This window comes from Ictalurus punctatus, chromosome 10, assembly GCF_001660625.3.
Source record: "Ictalurus punctatus breed USDA103 chromosome 10, Coco_2.0, whole genome shotgun sequence".
Taxonomy (NCBI): domain Eukaryota; kingdom Metazoa; phylum Chordata; class Actinopteri; order Siluriformes; family Ictaluridae; genus Ictalurus; species Ictalurus punctatus.
In genome coordinates this window covers 10,856,933-10,877,156 of record NC_030425.2, presented here as the reverse complement: position 1 = coordinate 10,877,156, position 20,224 = coordinate 10,856,933, and the positions used below count along the sequence as shown (strand labels likewise).

The window sequence follows — 20,224 nt, the reverse complement described above, 5'->3', positions numbered from 1 at the left end:
AGCCATTTCCTGAATTTGCTACTTTCCCTTCTTTTTCTACTTCTTTATGGCCTTTTTAATGAAATTGAAGCCTATATTTAAATAGTTTAGGCTTCACTTGTTTTCAAATAGTAAAATAATGTAAGGTAATATTAAATGATGACCTCCATAAGATCAGTACGATATTGAATATTCATCAGGTAAACAGCTCACCAACTAATTAAAGAACTAAAAAAAAGTTTTACTCAGCTTTTACATTTCTGAAATAATAAATCATCGGGGAATTATTTGCTATTCCATTACAACTTCATATTGAAAGGGTATTTATGATGCTTCAGATAAAAGATAATGTTTGTTTATTTCCCATTGACAGCATTTTTTTTTTAAAATCTAAACATCCAAATATTAAAAAAATTGAAACAAAATGACTCTTTTATCTATAAAGAAAAATGTTTTTGAAACTTTTTGCACTGGATTCTCAGAGCCAGTAGTTTGCTTTTCGATATTCTTTATTTTATTGACTGTTTGACTCTTTTCTACAGAAATGTTTGAACATTTGACTGCTTAGATCATCAGTACAACTTTTTTCTTGCTCTGTAATGTATCAAGGATATTAATGCAAGCTCGTTGTATCTCTGAGACGCCTTTTTAAGGCTTGTGTTGTTCTTGTATTCTCTGTTTCCTCCATCTTCTCCGTTCTTGATCCTAGGTCCTCTTACAAAGAAACAGAATGATGATTTAGGTGATAATGACGGTGCAGAGGATGAAGGTATTTTTTTTTTTGACGCCAAACTGATATGCATGAAAAGGAAACCCTCCAATTTTTTTCTTGTTTTTTTCTTAAATTTCTTGTCCTTTTTTCGCGAGTGGAGATGTTTTTTTACTTCCTAGTGTTTTTGCTGGATGTGTTTTGTCTTTTTTGCTTGATGTTCTACGAGTATGTCACATGTCTCTCGTCATTCCAGACATGTAATTGTTAACCTTCCATAGGTTTTGGCTTGAATTTTTTTTTTTCTTTAATTTTCTTTTAATTTTTTTTCATGTTGCATCCCACTGAAAAAAAAGAAAAAAGAAAACTAATAACCATAATACAAATTCTTGACACCTTTTTTTGCATGATTTTTTTTTTAACCTTTTTGTGTTTTGAGATCCAATCAAATGTTAGAAAATACAGCATCAATGGGGTTGCTGAAAACTCTCTACATTTCCTATGCAACATGTTCCTGGAATTTATAATAATAAAAAAATGGATAGATATTTATAGCATTAACGGCAACACTTGACGATCTTTTGCCCAATATAAATCAATATTTTTAGTGTATATGTATAAATAGCGTTTTTAAAATTAAAATTCATTTGGGCCAGGCTCTTATATGAAAAAAATCTATAATGGGGAATTCATGATACTCCAAAGTCCTGCATCATAAAATGTTTTATTCCAAGTACGTGACGAAAACCTCACAATTTTTCTTTATTTAAAGTGACATCAATAGTGAAATTAGTATTTATCGTTGCTTACATTATAGCATAAACTTCTCTGTCCTAAAAACTCTCTGATATCAGGAAACATAGTGACTGCTACAAAGTTCTGACACCCAAGACATTTTTAAAGATGTCATATAAACATCCCCTTACAGAAAGCTCCACCTCATGAATTATTATAAGCTTTTCTTTTTTGTTATTTAACACACTTTATTTATTAAAAAACAAAAATATTTATAAGCCTTAGTTTTTATGGCACATCTGTCATAGAAGTCCTTACGAGGGAGCCAGAACTACAGTCAGAGCTGCTGTTTAATCAACACCTTCTGATTTGAGAGTCATGTGGAATTATTTGTAATATCCTTGATAATGTTGGCCCAGAAAGTTAACCAAGGCCATATTTTGTCAAATATGTACCAATTAGCACCAGCTAAAACCAGGAAAGAGCGGTCTTTGATCCACACATCATAAGATTAGAGTGGCACAAATATACAGTGAGCATCTTGCCAAGCATCTCGTATTAACTCCATCAAAATTTCTGAGCTCACAGAATAATCCTCTTACGTCTGGGAGACAATATGCTGGGCCAAGTGCGGTCCTGGAACTTGGAGGGATATGTGTAAAATATGTTTCCTGGGCCAAGGGTTGAAAACAGAAAAGGCTGCACTCAGGATGACCCACGCTTGCAGTTCCTCAAAAACATCCCCTGCTCCCTGGCTCTTCTTTGCATTGGATTGCATTTCCATGTTATGTCGTGGCAGAATAGTGGCTCTGATATCAGGCATAATCTGCTGTACTTGACTGGACTTGTGTGTGTGTGTGTGTGAATAATATGGATTCACATGATCATACACTCCTCTGTGGACTTCCTCCTGCTGGATCTTTCTAACCCGGCATCCTGAGGACAGAAACGTTCTGAGAGAATGGGGACGGCCTGGATCACTCACTTAAAGGAATTATGCTTGAGCAATAAGCAAGCTTTTGATCATTTGAAGTAATGCATCACTTTAGAAATAAGTATCTTCTAATAGGCAGAGAAAAAACATCAAATGCTTCTTTTGATATTAAAACACTGTATAGTGAAAGCTATACTGAGCAACTGTCATAGTTATAGTACAAAGAAGGCTCACTCTCCATGTATAATGTTATACTTTGAAGAGTGGTTTCTGGGCCTCATTACTTTGTGGGAATTCTATTTTGTGTAGAAAAAAATAAAACAAAACATGAATAGTTATTTGATTATTGTTTCAAAATCCTGGCAGGAGAAACGGAAAAACAAGTAATTCTTTGTTTTTATTATCAGAATTTTTCCTTCTCTGTAAATCAAAAAATGAAATCGTGAACAATAATCAAAGAACCATTTGTGCTTTATTTAATTTAATTTTATTTATTTATTTTTACTGACACAAATATAGAATGACCAAAAAGTACAAAGACCTTTCCGGATGTTGCATTTGTTTCTAATTGAAAATGCGAAATCAATTAAATACATCTTTATCTTATTTTATTTTAGTTTTTCTTGGCACAAGCTAAAAGTGGAAATGAATACATTTTTTCATAAAATCATTCTTAAAACGTGTCATCCCCTTTACTGTCACCCTATTTGTAAAAAGTATGAAGTGATCCAAATTAGCAGTACATCAGGCATTAACAGACATTTATGATCTACTCTCTTCTTGTGACTAGCTAGTCAGTAATTGCTGCTTCACATCCAGGTCATTCAAGATCATTCATTAACTTCAGCCGTGAAATTAATCTGAAATTCTGAAAAAAAAACAAGCAAATGAAAAATGTGAGCTTTTTTTTTTTTTTTTTTTTTTAAACATCTTGTTTTCTTTTTTCTTTCTTTCTTTTTTTTTTGGACCAACTTTCCAGCCTGTACCTTTTTCAAAAGCACATTTAAGAAAGTAAACACTCTAATTTGTGTGATTTTAAATGACCACCATGGCCATTTTTCTTTTCTTTTCTCTTTGCATCACTATCATTATTTTCAGTACGGCTCCTGCGTCCTTGCTGCGCTAGTTTTGTATACGTTTCTGGATCCAACTGCTTTTGAGTGATTCAGTTAATTCATCAAAGTGAGTCAGAGATGTGAGGATGCAGATATTGTGTGGAAAAAAATCAGCATAGTTTTACCAATTACTCTGGAACTGTTCAAATACGCTAGATTACTCATATAGTATATGCACCTGCTAAGGTCATATGCATTATTTTCCTTGGTTTATAAAGTGCGGTGGCCTTTTTGTCACTGGAAATGTTAAAAATGAAAAGATTCTGAAAGACACACCAAATATAATATCATCAATTGCTACAAATACAACCTCTCATACAAAAGGAAAAAAGAAAGAAAGAAATATCCGAATGAAGAACAGGAAATTGTGAATTGGGACTAACTGAGAGCCCCTTGTCTCTGGGCCTAGAGAAAATATTTTTGGGGAAAATAATTGCTTTTTTCATTTGTTCTCCACTTTGTTATGGGACCTCCCAGAGGAGTGTCCCCGAACGCCCAACTTCAATCAATTATCAGAGATTTATGTGGATACATCGCGCCCGTGGTGTAATAGCTGTCTCCTCCTTACAAGATGAAAGCTATTGCAAACATCTTTCTCATTTTGAAATTACTTCCCATGTGAACTGAAACCGTTCGCCCAAAGTGGATCACTGGGCCCAAGCACCAAGCGATGCATTAATAATAATAATAATAAAAAAAGGCAACAAAATGGAGTAAAATAAGTTTTAAGAGGTTCGAAACTGTTTCAGATTCAGTATATATCAGTTCAGGAAAACAAGAATTTTTGTTAAATGATATATGATATTCAAGAAAGTGTCAGCGGTCAGCTTGCTCACTGAACTCAACCCAGAAATTAAAATAGCGATTTAAATTTACCGTAGTGCCTACTGATGAGAGAAAATATATCAGGAAATGGGCAAAAGAGTCCCAGAAAAATCCTCATTTTAATTTTTGTCCCATCGCAAGAAACATGTTGCTTAGGAAATGAATGTTCTAATATCTAAAGCTGTATTTATCGCAGCCCATTAAATAGTAAAGCCAAATGTGGCAAATTGGACCTAAAGGAAAAGGCAGCCTCAATTCTGATTGCATCTTCAGCTGACAGTTGGAATTTGACGTTTAATTATTTCCTCCTACACTCTCCTTCCAGACATCCGTGAGAGTGGAAGTCCCAAGCCGGTGATGGTTTTCATCCATGGCGGATCTTATATGGAAGGCACAGGAAATATGTTTGATGGCAGCATCTTGGCCAGTTATGGCAATGTCATTGTCATAACCGTGAACTACCGGCTTGGTGTGCTAGGTAAGTGGGGTTTTTTTTGTTTTGTTTTGTTTTTTTAACGCACCTTTACTATGCATCAGATGAACACACACAAGTTTGTTTCAGACTAAAGTGTCGAGGCCTGATCCGTCAGCAAATTATTCTGTCATTATTTATCACCAGTATACCATATTCACCTGTTGGAGCGAATTCAGCCTCCTGTAGAAAATAGTGCATAAAATCATAGTGCCACTAGTAGTGTCTGCACAACAGCACACATGGGAAGCAGTATGCATCTGCAAATCCAACACAAGCAGCAGTTATCTAAATGAAGCTGCTAGTAATAATGAGCAGTGCTTTGAGAGTGCTACCAGCTCTACCTGCATAGTTTGGTCATTAACAGTGAAGGGAAAACAAAGCAGCCTCAAGCAGATCATGATCATTTACAAGCTTATAACCAGAAATGGGAACTCCCAATGTTGTTCTAGAACCAATTGTTGTGTCTGAATGCCCCACCACCTAGAATGAGTTGAATGATCAGGTAAGTGCAAAGTTGAAATGATGTAACACAATATTCTGCTGCTTTATTTCCACTTAAGCAAGGTACTATATAGGAAAGGAATCCAACTCAAAATGTTGGTGAGTGGTGATATGTGGGAAAGAAAAAAATGTGTATATGTGGCAGCTTGGGGACACCATTTATATTATTCATTTTGACTTAACTGAAATATGTTTCTCTTATTTTTTTATTTTTATTTATTCATTTATTTTGCATGTAGATCAACCAGACTTTAAAGTCCGGTTACCCCAAAAGTGAAAGTAGAGACAGTTGAAGAATTAAAATACGTCACGTCTACCTCTACATTTATAATCTAATCTATTTATGGGAAAAACAACATTACTACCAAATTTGAAAGAATTAGAGGTTTAGAATGGGAACAGACTTTGATTATCAGCATCATCCACCTCAGTCTCACACAGGATGAGTCCCTCACAGCATTTAAACATGAGCCGAAAGCATGCCAGTAGCTAAATTATTGCTAGTTAATTCAATCGATTCTGTTCTGTTGGCTACATTTCTCCTTAATAATCTCTTTTATTAGGTGATTTAAACATTTGAAAAGTTTGTTCACCGTGATCTATACAGAGTGTGTAGGTGCTCTTCTCTGTTTTGCTGATGATCTGACTGCTCAGGGGCATAGCGGACATTTGATCAGCCAGGGACTGATTACAAACTGAACTGAATATGGCAAGAAACTAAATAGATTAAATGTGTGAGGAAATGACACTCAGCTAGCAAGGTTTAACTTAGCTAGCAAAACAGACTGACTGTTTTTACAGTTGCTAAATTTGCTAAACTGGCTCCTTTACACAACATGAGATATCATTATCACTATCAAACTCTCAGACAGCTAAGACAAGGTTTGAAAATGTTGAAAATAAAAAGATTTATTTAAAAAAATATGTTTACCAAAATGATGCCAAAGTACATTATTTTTCAGGTGATTTCCAGAACAACTCCTGACAGGTTTTCCCAGACCGCCCCACATATGTGATTGTGACGTACCGAGTTTTATTAACAATAGTAACATTATGTTCTGTTTAAGTGAAAAGTCAGAACACTTAATGCACTGTAGCACACACTACTGTCAATACTGTCATTATCAGTATTGTTGTTGATTTATAGAGCAAATCATATCTGGCATGCCATTCTGTACAAACTGTTCCCTTTTTCTGGCATTAGCTCTGCTTGGACTGACTCCCTTTATCAATGAAATTGATTATCCATATGCTTTTAGTCACATATCTTCCAGACACAATCTTTAAATCAAAGTGCTTTGCTTGAGTGGCTGGACGTGGAACACAGCAATATTCAGCCCTGGAGAACAATTAAGCTGCCAAACAAAATGAGCACATAATATGCCCCACCACCCAACACTGAACACCCCGATGCAGATATCTTTTCAGAGAGATAATTTCGTAGCTCAACTTGGGCTTGTTTTAGTCAAATCCAGGCTAGAATTCCCAAAGCTGCTTTATGGTAAGGTGAAAGACACACACATGCTGGAGCATCTGCTCTGGTAATCATCTATCTCCAAGCAAAAAGTAGAGCTTTTTATAACACCTGATGGTGGTGGGTAGAGAACAATAGCTATTTTGTGCCAAGATGCCAAATGTGGTTATAGCCAAGGTGCTAGCTCTGTGTAAACAGTGGCGGTTTGACTGCTTACATTCAGCAAAAGAGCATGTGTCCCGTCAGTGTGTCACCGTGAGTCGTACAATGCAAATGTAGCCAGCATGGGTTTAATTGTATCTACAGTGTGTTTGCTTACAGGCGTGTTAGCCCCTTTGTTTACCCGCTTTTCAAATCTTCACCAGTGGCTTTTGTTCTCTCTGAAGTAATTGGTTTCGGTGTTTTCATCCTTTGAAATGCCCTGCGTTGTGATTTATTTTCATGCTTATTAATTTCTTCTTCATCAAAACAAATACACCAGATACTTGGTTTCAATAGCCCCCCCCCCCCCCCCCCCCCCCCGTTCTCTTTTTCTCTTTTGTACTCTATACACTTTCTCACTTGTTATTTCTCACAAGTTTGCACTTGCTGTCAGGTCTTTAAATGTCTGGGTGCAATGTGTTGTATTTATTAGGGACAATCCAAAAACCATGGTAAATATCAAAAACATAGTTCAAAAAACAGGTAGGCAAACATTACCTGATATAATCTGTGAACAAAAACCGGACTTACACAAACAGGATACAAAAAAGCATGATGATAATTCACAACAAGACATGGAAACAATGGGGGTGTAACTAGGCAGACGAATTTAGGACTGAACACGGAAAAGGTGCGCACATTTGAGGAGCAAACCAATGATAAGGCATGTGTGGAAACCAAAACAAAGGCACACAGACATAACAAACACAAGCACATGACATGAACACAAATCAGTACGACACAAGCAGAACTCGTCGCACTGGGAAACGTGTTGCATGCTTAGAGGGCGAGTTTATTACACTGGCCCTATTCTGAAAGAATTGTTTTGGGAGATGCTTCATTTGTTTTTCTTAATCTTTTAACTTCATCTCAGAAATCATCGTCATAATGTTCTTTCTTTTTAGCTGCTTCAAGGTCACATACTTTGAGATAATATGATGACCGTAATCAAATAACATTGCATAGATGATGAGCTGTGTTTTTTGTCGATAAGATTTGCAAGTGTAATGTAAGCTGTGTCCTAACCATCACCACTACCCAGAATGCTTTAATTGCCTATATGTAGTACTCTAGATAAGGTGTGGCTGACTTTATCTGAAATGGCAGTTTGATGTTATGTCTACTGGCCTTTTTGGTAGCGGGCAAAAGAGACGAGTGCTGGAGACGAGGCCGCGTGCCTCTGCAGAGCCAGTGGCTTGTGTGTCCATCTGGTCCTACTCTTCTTCCTCTCCAGCCCCTTGCTTTCTATTAAATACCCTACAAATCGTGCTGTCTGTCCTTTAGATTGTCAAATATATTACATTTTGGACAAGATCAGGCACTGTGCTATACTATGATTTCAAAATTGCCACAAATGGCTAAACCTGACAGGCAAGTCGAAGTAAGCACCTTCTCAACGTCAAGCATGAACATTGACATCTCAAGGACTTGCTCGTCTCTGAGGAGTCATGTGATCATGGCAGTCTCTCCATGGAATTATTTAGAAGATGTGGTTTTATTTACTATACCAGGACCCTGGCTGGGAAATTGCAGCCAATGCTGTGTTTCACATGTAGCTTCTGTAATTTACAACCCAGAGCCTGCAGGAGTTATCTTCGAGCTTGGTGCTTCCTGTCACGCTGGCCACCCTTATTCCTGGCCCCAATGCTGCATTCATTTTGCTTGCTGACAGCAGCTGCTGTGAGGGGACAGGTAGGGGGTATCAACAGATGGATGAAGCCACATTGAGGCATTTGTCTCTGCCATGGATTTCGGCATTAGCTCTGCCCCTCTCCTGGGCAACTTGGTGGAGACCAACTGCCTTTGTGGATGATCTAGGTGCTTACCAGGATTCACACAGTGATGTTGCTTCTGCCTAGAGAAAACAGATGGATATGTTTAACACCTAAGAAATGAGGTCCACTAGAGTTCCAAGTGAGTGTGATGCAAGAGGGACTTGTTGGAAAAGTTGTGAGGAGCGAACACGTCTCTACTGCTGTGTCTTGATTTTTATTGACATGGCCATGACATTTGGATCCGCTGTATTTCTTTATTGGGATTGTTTAAAATGACTCTACTTTATTGGGAATGAATGAAATGAACAGATTATGTTTTCTAAACAGATACAAATGCAGATTCAAGTTGAGACTAATGCAGCAGGGGAGTTTTTTTCATATTGCCACGAACAAGTTAAGTATACTTCAGATATGAAGTATTGTGGGACAAAGAAATGTCTTGTTTAGTAACTATTTTGTTACAATCAAATATAATAACTGTGCAAGCAGAATAATAATAAAAAAAAAAAAGTCTGGTGCATAAGTCCAGTTGTGACCAGTTATGGCCTTTGGTGATGTAGCTGAGTTTGAGGAACTGTCACAGCAAGAATTTGCGGACCAGGCTAAATGCTGTCATTTCTACCATTCGTGTGTGTGTGTGTTTTCTACAACACAACAACAACAAAAAAAAAAACTTTCTAATTTAGACCATGCCCCTTTTGGATATAAATCTGAATACAGATGTGTTACACCCCTAACAGATGTTGCAAATCCAATATCATTGTCATTTCTTGTGGCCTGCTGCAGAGTGGTTGCTCCTACTGACGTATCACCACATGTCAGTTTGTTGTTTCTCTAATGCCTGCAACATTTTAGAGGTCAAAGACACCTCCCACTGGGAACAAGATGCTCACTGCCATGGTCGGTCAGCACTTTTAGCCCCATGCCCCCCTTTGGCAGATGGCAGTGTGGATGAAGGAGCTATGACATTTAATTTGCTGTAATCGCACACTGATATGCTGCTCATCATATGAAATGGACATGGACAGCGATATTGTTGTGGTAGCGTGATGTCTGAAGCATAAGCCTAAAACAAGGTTCCTCGGGGTTGTGTCATTCCGAATCCCGAATCTCTCTGTAAGTAAAATCTAACTAAAGCATTTAACACAGTGAGGGGATTGCACTTTGACCAGCGTTCCCGAATTTGTGCCTATAGCTAGAACTTATCCGTTCTCATTATGGTGAACTCAGTCGAGGATATTCAAGGACGTTTTGTCTGATTTTGCTTCCTGCCAAGTCTTGTAAGAGTGGATTATCAATGACTAAGATGACCAGAATTCTCAAAATTTTAACCCTTTGGACATTCAATTTAAGGTTCTTTTTAGCAAAAGATATAAATCAACTCCAACTCCCTTGAGACCATTACTGTAATTTAACACGAATCTTTACCAGCAAATTTCACACTGGGGATCAATAATTCCATCCATCATTGCACCCATCCATCCATCCATCTATCCATCTATCTATCTATCTACCCATCCGTCCAACCATCTACCCATCCATCTACAGAATTTCTTTTCCTATTGTATATAGATTATTTGCCATTCTCTGTGCTGCATATATCTGATATACTATATCAAACTTCTACACTAAATCCTTCAGCCTTTTTTTCAGGCATAATATAGTATCCTTTTTGTGTGGAGCTTGCATGTTCTCCCTGTGCTTCAGGGGTTTCCTTTGGGTACTTTAGTTTCCAAAGACATGCATTGAAGGCTGATTGGCATCTCTAAATGTTTCGTAGTGTGTGAATGGGAGCATGATTATGCCCTGCGATGGTTTGGCCCATGTCCAAGGTGTCATCCGGCCTTGTGCCCCGAGTCCTCTGGGATAGGCTCCAGGCTCCCCAAGACTCTGTATAGGATAAGCGGTACAGAAAATGGATTGATGGATGGATGGATAAAGACATCTAAGTATTCTAATTCTTTTGCAAATTAAGATATACACCCGATAGCCACTTTAATAGGAACTCTTGTACCCCTGCTCATTTGAATCACTCTTCAATCATGCAGATACGGGTCAAGAGCTTCAAATCAAACGTCAGAATGAGGGGAAATTCTGGCTCAACAAAACTGGACAGTTGAAGATTGGAAAAACATTGTTTCAGCTTTTTCCAATTTTCAACCTTCCAGTTTTGTTGAGCCTGTGCCCACTGTAGATTCAGATTTGTGTTCTTGGCTAACAAGAATGGAGCCCAAAAAGGTCTTCTACTGTTGTAGCCCATTTGCCACAAGGTTCGGCATGCTGTGCTTTCTGAGATGCTTTTCTGCTCATCTCAGGTCCTAAAGAGTGGTTATTTGAGTTTCCATAGCCCTCCTGTCAGTCTGGCCATTCTCCTCTGAATCTCTCATCAATAAGGACCCACATAACAGCTGTTTTTTGTTTGTTTATTTTTGTTTAAACTGCTGCCACATGATTGGGTGATTGCATGAATGAGCATGTGTACAGGTGTTCCAGCTACTCAGTACTGTACCTCAGTACTGTACCAGCCATTTGGCCAGTAGACATATGGTTGCTTCTCATGCTCTGGATTCACTGTAATACTGAGGCAAATCACAAGTTGATTTGCATTTTGAAATTACAACCCCATCATAGTGCATCCCAGTGAATTCAATTACATGAATCACCATTAATAGGCACATTTAATCATTGATATTAATCACTCCAATTATAACAAATTTTCTCTCTCAAATGGCGTAGTGAAGTGCCACTATGGAGCAGGGATATCATCATCTATCATCATTCTTTATTTCCTATTTCCTTTCTTCTCCTCCTACTTTCTTTCTTGCCCTGTCCAAACTCCTGTCAGTCACAGAGACTCCTGGACTATGGTGAAGGATTAAATTTCCTCAGAAAGATGATTGTGGGTTGCACCTGTCCATGGAACATAATGGTTGCCAATTTGCATGCTATCTGCTGCTATGAAGGTTAGCAAGTACAACTACCAGTTTGGTAGCTTGTGGTTTACTAACAGAGAAGATTCATAGCTTGCTCATTGCAGGTCAATCATATGTTTCTCATGCTGAATATAAGCATTTGACATCAATACGGCAGTGACTGTGATTGAGGAATCTCAAAAAAATGTATTCTCTCATGTCAGCTGGTTGAGTGTGTTATGTGCATGGATGTTTGTAGGGTTTGTCTAGGGTATGGTAGGGGTGCTGTTAATAAAAGGGCTTCATTATAAAGACTTATCTGTCCAGAACTGCAACAGGAGAGTGAAAGCCAGGTGCACACTTGTCCTTGCAAGTCCATATTGGCTCATGAAGAACAGTAGCCGTGAGGGCGACAGTCATGAGATGAGGTTTTCAGACTCAATATATAGAGTTCCTTGAAAAACTCCATATAGGTTTATATCTAAACCATGACATCGGATAAGAGTGTTGCTTATGGATTGCAGTGTCTCCTAATTTCCACGCATTCAGATTTCTTTACCACCATATATTCGCTAAGTAAGGAAGTTTTATTTTGTATGAAAATAATCAATGCGATGTGGCCCCACATGAAGCAGGGTTACTGTTACCATCCTGAAGTAGATGCATTGACACTGGTGCTTCTTTCTAAATAAGGGTAAATAGATGACTCTTTACAGAAAATTTCACCATATCAACAGTTATGTATTAAATAACAGCACACTTTTCAAATGTGTTTACTACTACATGTAGATTTTATGGACAGTCTGCCCTGAAAATGAGTTGTTACGAATTGTTAGAAACTATAACGTATTAGAATGGGAAAAGTAATATGCAACTGTGATTTGGCATGCAGCTTAAACTAGTCAGAGCTGCTGTTAGAGAAAAATCAATAAATCAACACCTTCTGACCAATAAGATTAAAGAAGTGCTGTGGTCTAATTTTGGCATGATAGTCAGATTGTCTGCAGTGTCACTAGGTGGAAGTGTTACTCATTCTAGTACCTGGGCCATAATGAGATGCCTCTCCAACAGCCCGAGAACAGACCTCTAACCAGAAGGTAAAGGAGTTGGAGGTTTACAAAGGAGGACAGTCTGTTAGGAGAATATCACATGTGAGAGCTTGGAGACCATGCAGTCCTGGTGCAATGGTCTGTGGCAGAAACGAGTGAAGGGGGATAGGAGCTCTTGGCTGGGAGGACATCATCCCCTGCCAGTGGACAGATGTTAAAATCCTTTGCAGATTTCCACAAAATCCTCATAGGCATGCTTCCAACACGCATTGGACAAGGTGGCTGATATGCTTCCACCCCGCAATGCCACGTGATCTTACCCACAACCCTGGAAATCAACCCTTTACACAGAAGGAAGGCTGCCTTTTTATGGTTTGCTTTGGCAGTCTTTTATAAATGCTTAATTGCACCAGATGAAAAACCATTAACTCGGAGATTGTTGTTTGTGTTTTGCAAGGTTGAACCGCATAAAGAGATTAATGGAACGGAATGAGCGTTAAGAATTGGAAATCAGGCCTCGAGATGTGATCCACTGGTTGAAGGTCTAGGTTTATGGTGTCATAAAATTGCTGAAATGGGTTGTTATCGGGAACACCACAAGCTTGCTTTATTTCTGGGTTCTTGGAAGTGCTGCAGCTGGGCACTTTATTGTAGGATATTGTTTAAAATTGTGTAAGGCAATATTAATTTACTGTCCCTCACTTGCTTTCTCATTAATCATCAGCTGGGTGGTTTGCAAAAAGGCTCAGAAGGTTTTTTTTTTTTTTTTAAAGATTCAGGTTTGAATAGAGTATTTTTAAGACGTCACGTCCCGTTGTAACACGATTAGCTTGCTACATCCTGCATCCTTTTAATGCATTTCACAGCCACAGTACCATGATGGATATTCATTAATGCATTCATCTTCAGTAACCACTTTGTCCTGGTTAGAGTCACTGCATGGTGAATCCAGAGTCTGTGTGTACAGTACACTGAGGTGGGAATACACCATGGATTGGACACCAGTCCACACACTCTTTCACACCTAGGGGAAATTTAGAGTCACCAATTAACCTACTGGCATGCTTTTGGGAGGTGGGAGGAACCCGGAGAACTTCCTACACTGAGTACATGCAAAAGTCTGCATACAGAATATGGGTTTAACTCAGTGTCAGTAACTGGATCTGTGTGTGTTTATGTTAAATATCTGTAGCTGTATTCAGGTTTAAACCAGGCACAGTTTCTTTCTTTCCTTCCTTCCTTCCTTCCTTTCTTCCTAACTTTCTTCCTACTTTTCTCCTTCTTACTCTCCCCCCTCCCTCATTTTTTCTTTCATCCCTTCCTACTACCTTTTTCCCTTCTTCATAATTTCCTTCTTTTCTTCTATCTTCTTTCTTCCTTTCTCTGTGTGAATTCTGGTTTTGACAGTTCCTCAACCTCAGCTATATTACATTAAACAAATTCAATTGGTTATATTTCCCAAGGTATGCTTTAAGTGAATTCATGATCTTTGTTGTTGCATCCTCTTGGATCCTAGTCCCAAAGCACAATTCTAGTCACAAGCTATGGACCTTTCTGCAATCAACCCCCTATTCATATCTGTGTACCCATCAGTTTAATATAGTTTAACCTAAGCTAAAGTTTGAACATGGGACCCTGGACCTGTGAGTCAGCAGTTCTACCTGCTTCCCTTCCCATATGATGAATTTGCACTGCATTTTTTCTGAAGATACAGTACTGCTGTTTAACTCGACCAGCTCATATACAGGGGAAATCTCAGCAGTGGTATATCTGTTTAAATGGCAGTACTCTTTCAACCCGAAGTACACCCAATTAACAGACATTGCACACATTTAGACCACATTCACTGACATTTTACAGTTCCATCATCTGATACATCATGATGCATTTTGATTGAAATAATTCTGACACTGCTTGAGATATATTTGATGTTGGGTTTTATTATGCAGTTGCTTCAAACGGTTACATTTCATTCCATTTCTCCACATGCCCAAACAGTGCAGGAAATAATAATGATTGTCACCCACATTGATCATTCACTTATTGAGAAATGAGTTATATTGAGAAACACATTGTAATAACCAGACTCATTTTATAAAGCACTGGCACTCAATGTGTAGGAATTTCTCAATGACTGGCAGCTGTCCCTGCCCTTGGAGTGGTGGAGTGAAAGAGTGTAATGTCCATGATTGCTACGTTTTATACGTTCCAATTGGTGGGCTGTATTAATCACAGTAATCCTATTACATGCAAGTTTACCATATGTGTGCACTTAATGTCATGGGGCAAATCCACCACTGGAAATTGCTGGCAAGTAAATTGGCTTTTATCTGAGCACAGCTTGTAAATCACACGATTTAGTCAGCAGATTGACTGCACTCGTCTGTATGTGTCAGTGCACCATGATGTCTGTCAGGTTAAGTCCTCCCTTTCTGTGGGAAATGGAACAGGCAGGCTAGATGGGAGCTCTCTAATGGCTACCATTGGTGTGGTACTATTTTCAGAGACAACACTTTTCATGGTGTGAAAGTGGCAACATGGGCAGCTGTCCGAACACAGAGCTAGCTATCTCGCACCTGCTTGGCAGTTCAAGCGCACAAGGCATCTCGAAGATGAGCAAACATATTATATATACACTATATGGTCAAAAGTTCATGGACACCTGACCATCACACCCATATCTGCTTTTTTGAGCATTCCATTCCTTTGCTGTTATAATAAGCTCCACTCTTCTGGGAGATCTTTCTACTAGATTTTAGGGCATGGCCAAAGGGATTTGTGCTCATTTAGCCACAAGAACATTAGCGAGGTCAGGCACTGATGTTGGGTGAGGAGGCCTGGGACGCAGTCAGCATTCCAGTTCATCCCAAAGGTGTTCAGTGGGATTGAGGTCAGGGCTTTGTGCAGGCCACTCGAGCTCTTCCACTCCAACCTTGGCAAACCATGTCTTTGTGCAGAGGGGCATTGTCATGCTGGGACATGTTTGGGCCCCATAGTTCCAGTGAAGGGAAATTGTAATGCTACAGTATACAAAGACATTCTACAATATACGATTGTGATTCTAACTTTGTGCCAAATGTTTGGGTAAGAACATGTGTGTGATGGTCAGTTGTCCACAAACGTCTGTGCATGTAGTGTATGAATGTAGTCTATCTTTTAAAATGGTTTAATGTATATAATTGGACATTAAGGGCTAAGTTTTAATTAGGTTTATACTACTGCAGGTACAAAAGGTATCTTTACTATCACCCCAGTGACAAGGAAATGTATAGATTAGTAGCATTTTTTTTCTGAGAGTGCAGTCAAAAGTGGATTATAGAAAACAAACACAGAGCATCCTGTACTGTTTTTTTTTATGACTTGGTGATGTACAGGAGGAATCCCTTCACAGTTAAGATTATGTAATTAACAAAGCCTTTGACTTTGGAAATATAAGCAGTGAAGCAGCAGGTCTCTGTGGAATTGAAGCATTACTGTAATTCATTGTCATTAGGTAAATTCATCAGAAAGAAAGCAAGCAGAACACAGTGAGCCGACTTTCTATTGCTCATTTTTTTCAATGAGCAGAAATCATACTCCCAGATGAAGAGGTATCAATCGGGGAACGCTGTGTAGCCATGCAATCATCGTCCTCCTCCCATTTCATCACTCAGCCTCTCTTGGTTTATGTGTTTTTTTTATGTAATTTCCCTATTCAGATTTAACTCTGAAAAATTGTTTTCATTATGATCTGACAATAACTCGGATATTTAAACAGATGACTAGGTTTCAATTTCATCCCCTTGTCACAGAATGAGCATTTTAGGCCTGTGCCTAAGAGAGAAACAGTATGATGAAGAATGCATTGCTTTCCATTTGTAGATTTATGTGAAACCCAGAGCATAACTGTTGCTTATAATAATGCGGATAAAGATTCTTTTCTATGTAGTATAAAAATCCTAATAGCTTTATTATGCAAAATAATGTAGATTCCTGTGTGTTTTCAAAACGTACAAAAATATGTTTTTAATGTGCATTGTGAGCAATGAGAAGTATTTTGCAAGTGAGGAGCTGTTACAGTACTGTATAATATTGAGAAATTGTCTGCTGGACATTTTGGACCTGGGCCACATTAATGCTACTTTGCTTCAATTTTAAAAGCATACGATTGAAATGAACCAAGGCAACAATTATAAATTGATTTTCAATTATAATAGATGATAAATTGAGTATTATTATTAGTGTGTAAAAAGGAATTCATATTTTTAAACTAAAACGGGCTACCAAGGTGATTTGCCAATAACTCTGATACTTAAAATAGTCCTTTTCTACATCATCATTCACAAATTAATGATAGGCGGGGCCCAGATTCGGAACAAAGTTGGTCGTCGATTGGAGGCTACTTAATCAAATTGTATCATGGCAGATTAAGCGGTATTGTCAAATATCAACTCATTGCCTTAGGTAATTGAACTCGCAACACATTAATGGGAAGCGTAAGGTTTACACGCCTAATCGCTATTGTTATGTATTATTTTAAAAATTCAAAAGTGCTGAGCAAGCATTATGAATTTTGTTTCTCACATCAATTATAAGACTGGGTGTTTATTCGTATTATGAAGTTCATTATGTGTAGTGGCAGCTGGTCGTGAAGTGTCTAGTTCACCCTCATCAATGTATCACAGACCTGGTATTCATGTTGACATTTCCCCACACTTGCATATCTTTCATGCTATTAGTTTTCCTCCACTGTGACAAGCAGTCTTAAATCTTATTGCTCACGTAAACTGGGTCAAAGTTGATTTTTAGTGAACTTTTGGAGTGCTAGGGCCAATGTGTCAAATCCAAGCTCTCACCATAGGGCAATGGTGGCTTTGCGGCAAATTTGTTTTCAAATCTAGGGGGATTTCAGTGGGATTTTCATGCGTAATCACCTGACGTGACTGTCTATTATAGGCGGCATGACTCTGGATTCTGGGCTAGAAAGAAATCAGCCCTTCATACAATTCTGTGTATTTTTATGACAACCGTTGGTGGTGCTGTTGCACTTGGTTTCTTAAAACTCCAAAACAATGGATCTTAAGTCATTTGAAAAAATGAAATATCAGACAATAGGGAGTGTTTTATTTTATTTATTTTTCTTTTCATTCTCTGGTTGTTAGATTGGAGAAATAAAATGTGTATATCCCCAGACACATAATCTGCTCTACTGACGCCTACGTAGTGTGTCTATATTGTGAAACATATTATATTGTGTCTAATATCCAGTGGTTTGAATGTATAGTACTGTGCAAAAGGCTTAGCACCCTATTCTTTTTTTAGTACAAACTTTGTTATAGATTTATTTTATGACTTCTACATTATCGAGTCAGTACAAAAAAAACATTTTAAATTCCCAAACATTAGTTTTTCAACACAAAATTAAATGTTACAGAAGCATTTTTGTATGCATCATATCACAGCAAACCAGTGACTCCATTTCCCAGGATGCACCACAATCTACAACCAGGGCCGAAGAGGACTACACTTCCCACACACGCACACACGTTCACCTTCACCGGAATTCTAATCTGTCACGTAAGGAGGTTGAGGACGGATAAGATTTTTATTATAGGAGATAAGAGACAAATCCAAATCATGAAACAATAGCATGGTCAAAACAGGCAAATGGTCATGTGATCAGCAAACAGGATAAACTAGACTAAGACACTACTCAAATAACGAGGATGAGAACCAGATCTAAACCCTGAAACATAAAGCTATGAATAAAGGATTGGTACTCGACAGAGACTATGGCAACTGAGCGTAATACTTCGCAAAGTCATAGTGTTCAAAAAGTCTCTTATATAGTGTGGAGTGAGTGAGCGTGAGATTGGCAACAGGTGTGTGTGATTAGAATTCCGGAGAAAGTGAACGTGTGTGTGTGTGTGTGTGTGAAGTGTAGTCCTCTTCGGCCATGTTTGTAGTTTGTGGTGCATCCTGGGAAATGGAGTCACTGGTTCGCTGTGATATGACAGTATGTCATTAAAGAAAGCAGCACATTACGTAAGAGACACTTTTCAGACAAAAAAACATGATGAATGCTGCTGGGTTTTGCTGCAAAAATAAGAAGCAAGAGCGACAGTCAAAGTCTTCAGAAGAACCGTGTCTGGTTCTGCAAGATGCTCAATAAAACTTACAGCTCGTTTCCTTATAAAACTGCACTAATTGTACCAGAGACTACTATTTTTATTTTTATTGTTTTGTCACACCAAATATTGACTGTGTTCGATTTACTACTGTTTACTGCTGGTATATATGCTGTATTTATTAAGGTAGAAACATTTAATTTCATTATGTTGAAGGTATCTTTGCTGTACAGCATTTCTTTGCACGTGCCTAAAACTTTTGCGCAGCACTGTATATATTTGTGCTGATAAAGAAATCGCGAGGAAACACAGAAGCGGATTGACCCGTACAGACGAGATGTGGCGAGTGTCTTAATCAGCTCCCTGAATCTAATGTGATTGTTGATCACATTAAGCATGGAGGATGAGGAAATGATGAATGAACAGTGAAATAGAGGCATGGCCTTAATGTCTTGCCGCAGAGAAGCTAATCAGTACCATTCTTTCTCTGCCCTCCTCATTCGAACTGTAAGAAAGCAATCTGAGGATAGCTGTGCCTCAATTATATCCAAATAGATCACATTTCACACCCATTCATTTGCAGGCAACATGGTGCATGATAAACATTGTATTTCCTCATTAATAACCAGACGTCACCCTCATTAGTCCCCTTTTGTGCATGACTAACAGGAGGGATCATTAGTCAAAACCAATATTAACAGGTACATCCAATTTTCATACCTCCCACTATATTAACTGAATGCCAACAACAAGTGGTCATTTATCATGAGCTGGTGAGTCATACATACACACACACACACACACACACACACACACACACACACACACACACACACACACACACACACACACACACACACACACACACACAACACAACACATACAGAATACAAATTACTTGGACAAATTCTAACACATTTCTTATATCCCACTGAAGGAAAATCCACCCTGAAACACATTAAAAATGTGAAATATTTGTTCTTAGCGACCCTGGTGCTAATTTGTCTCTGGTTCTGTATTTTCATAATTCCCATTAGAAGTTAGCAGTTTATGCCCATGCTGTTGTCACAGCGGGACATTACTAACGCAATTTCAGTGTCATTTAATAGGAGAAAAACATTTCAACAAACTCAAACAGCCAGGTTTCACTGTTAGCTCACCGTTTTCTGTCAACATTCAGCATCATATTAATTAGGAGTCAAACAATGGACTCAAAGATCCTGAACATAGTGCAGCTATTTGATGCAGTTGTGGTGAGTTACGACAAAAACTCAGCGCAGCTCGTAGCGGTCTACGAAACAAGTGCGATGATGCTGACGGTGATATTAGCATGACCGTTGAAGATTTTGAAGCTGACCTGTTTGAGCAGAGTATTCAGTTCAGATGAGGACATAAGATCGGGAGGGACAGATTTAAGGATTAAAGCGCCATTG

General features: G+C 38.4%; 1 protein-coding gene across 3 annotated transcripts in view; it reads left to right on the top strand.

Moving 5' to 3' along the window:
- The window catches only part of nlgn1 (neuroligin 1), a 272,406-nt gene that overhangs the window by 136,844 nt on the left and 115,338 nt on the right, over positions 1–20,224 (top strand). For 2 of the 3 annotated variants that reach the window (XM_053683249.1, XM_053683248.1), the window contains exons 3-4: positions 689–748; positions 4,623–4,775. In XM_053683249.1, the coding sequence (XP_053539224.1) occupies positions 689–748; positions 4,623–4,775 (213 nt within the window). The remainder of the gene's footprint in view (positions 1–688; positions 749–4,622; positions 4,776–20,224) is intronic. The other variant, XM_053683250.1, reaches the window with a different exon arrangement.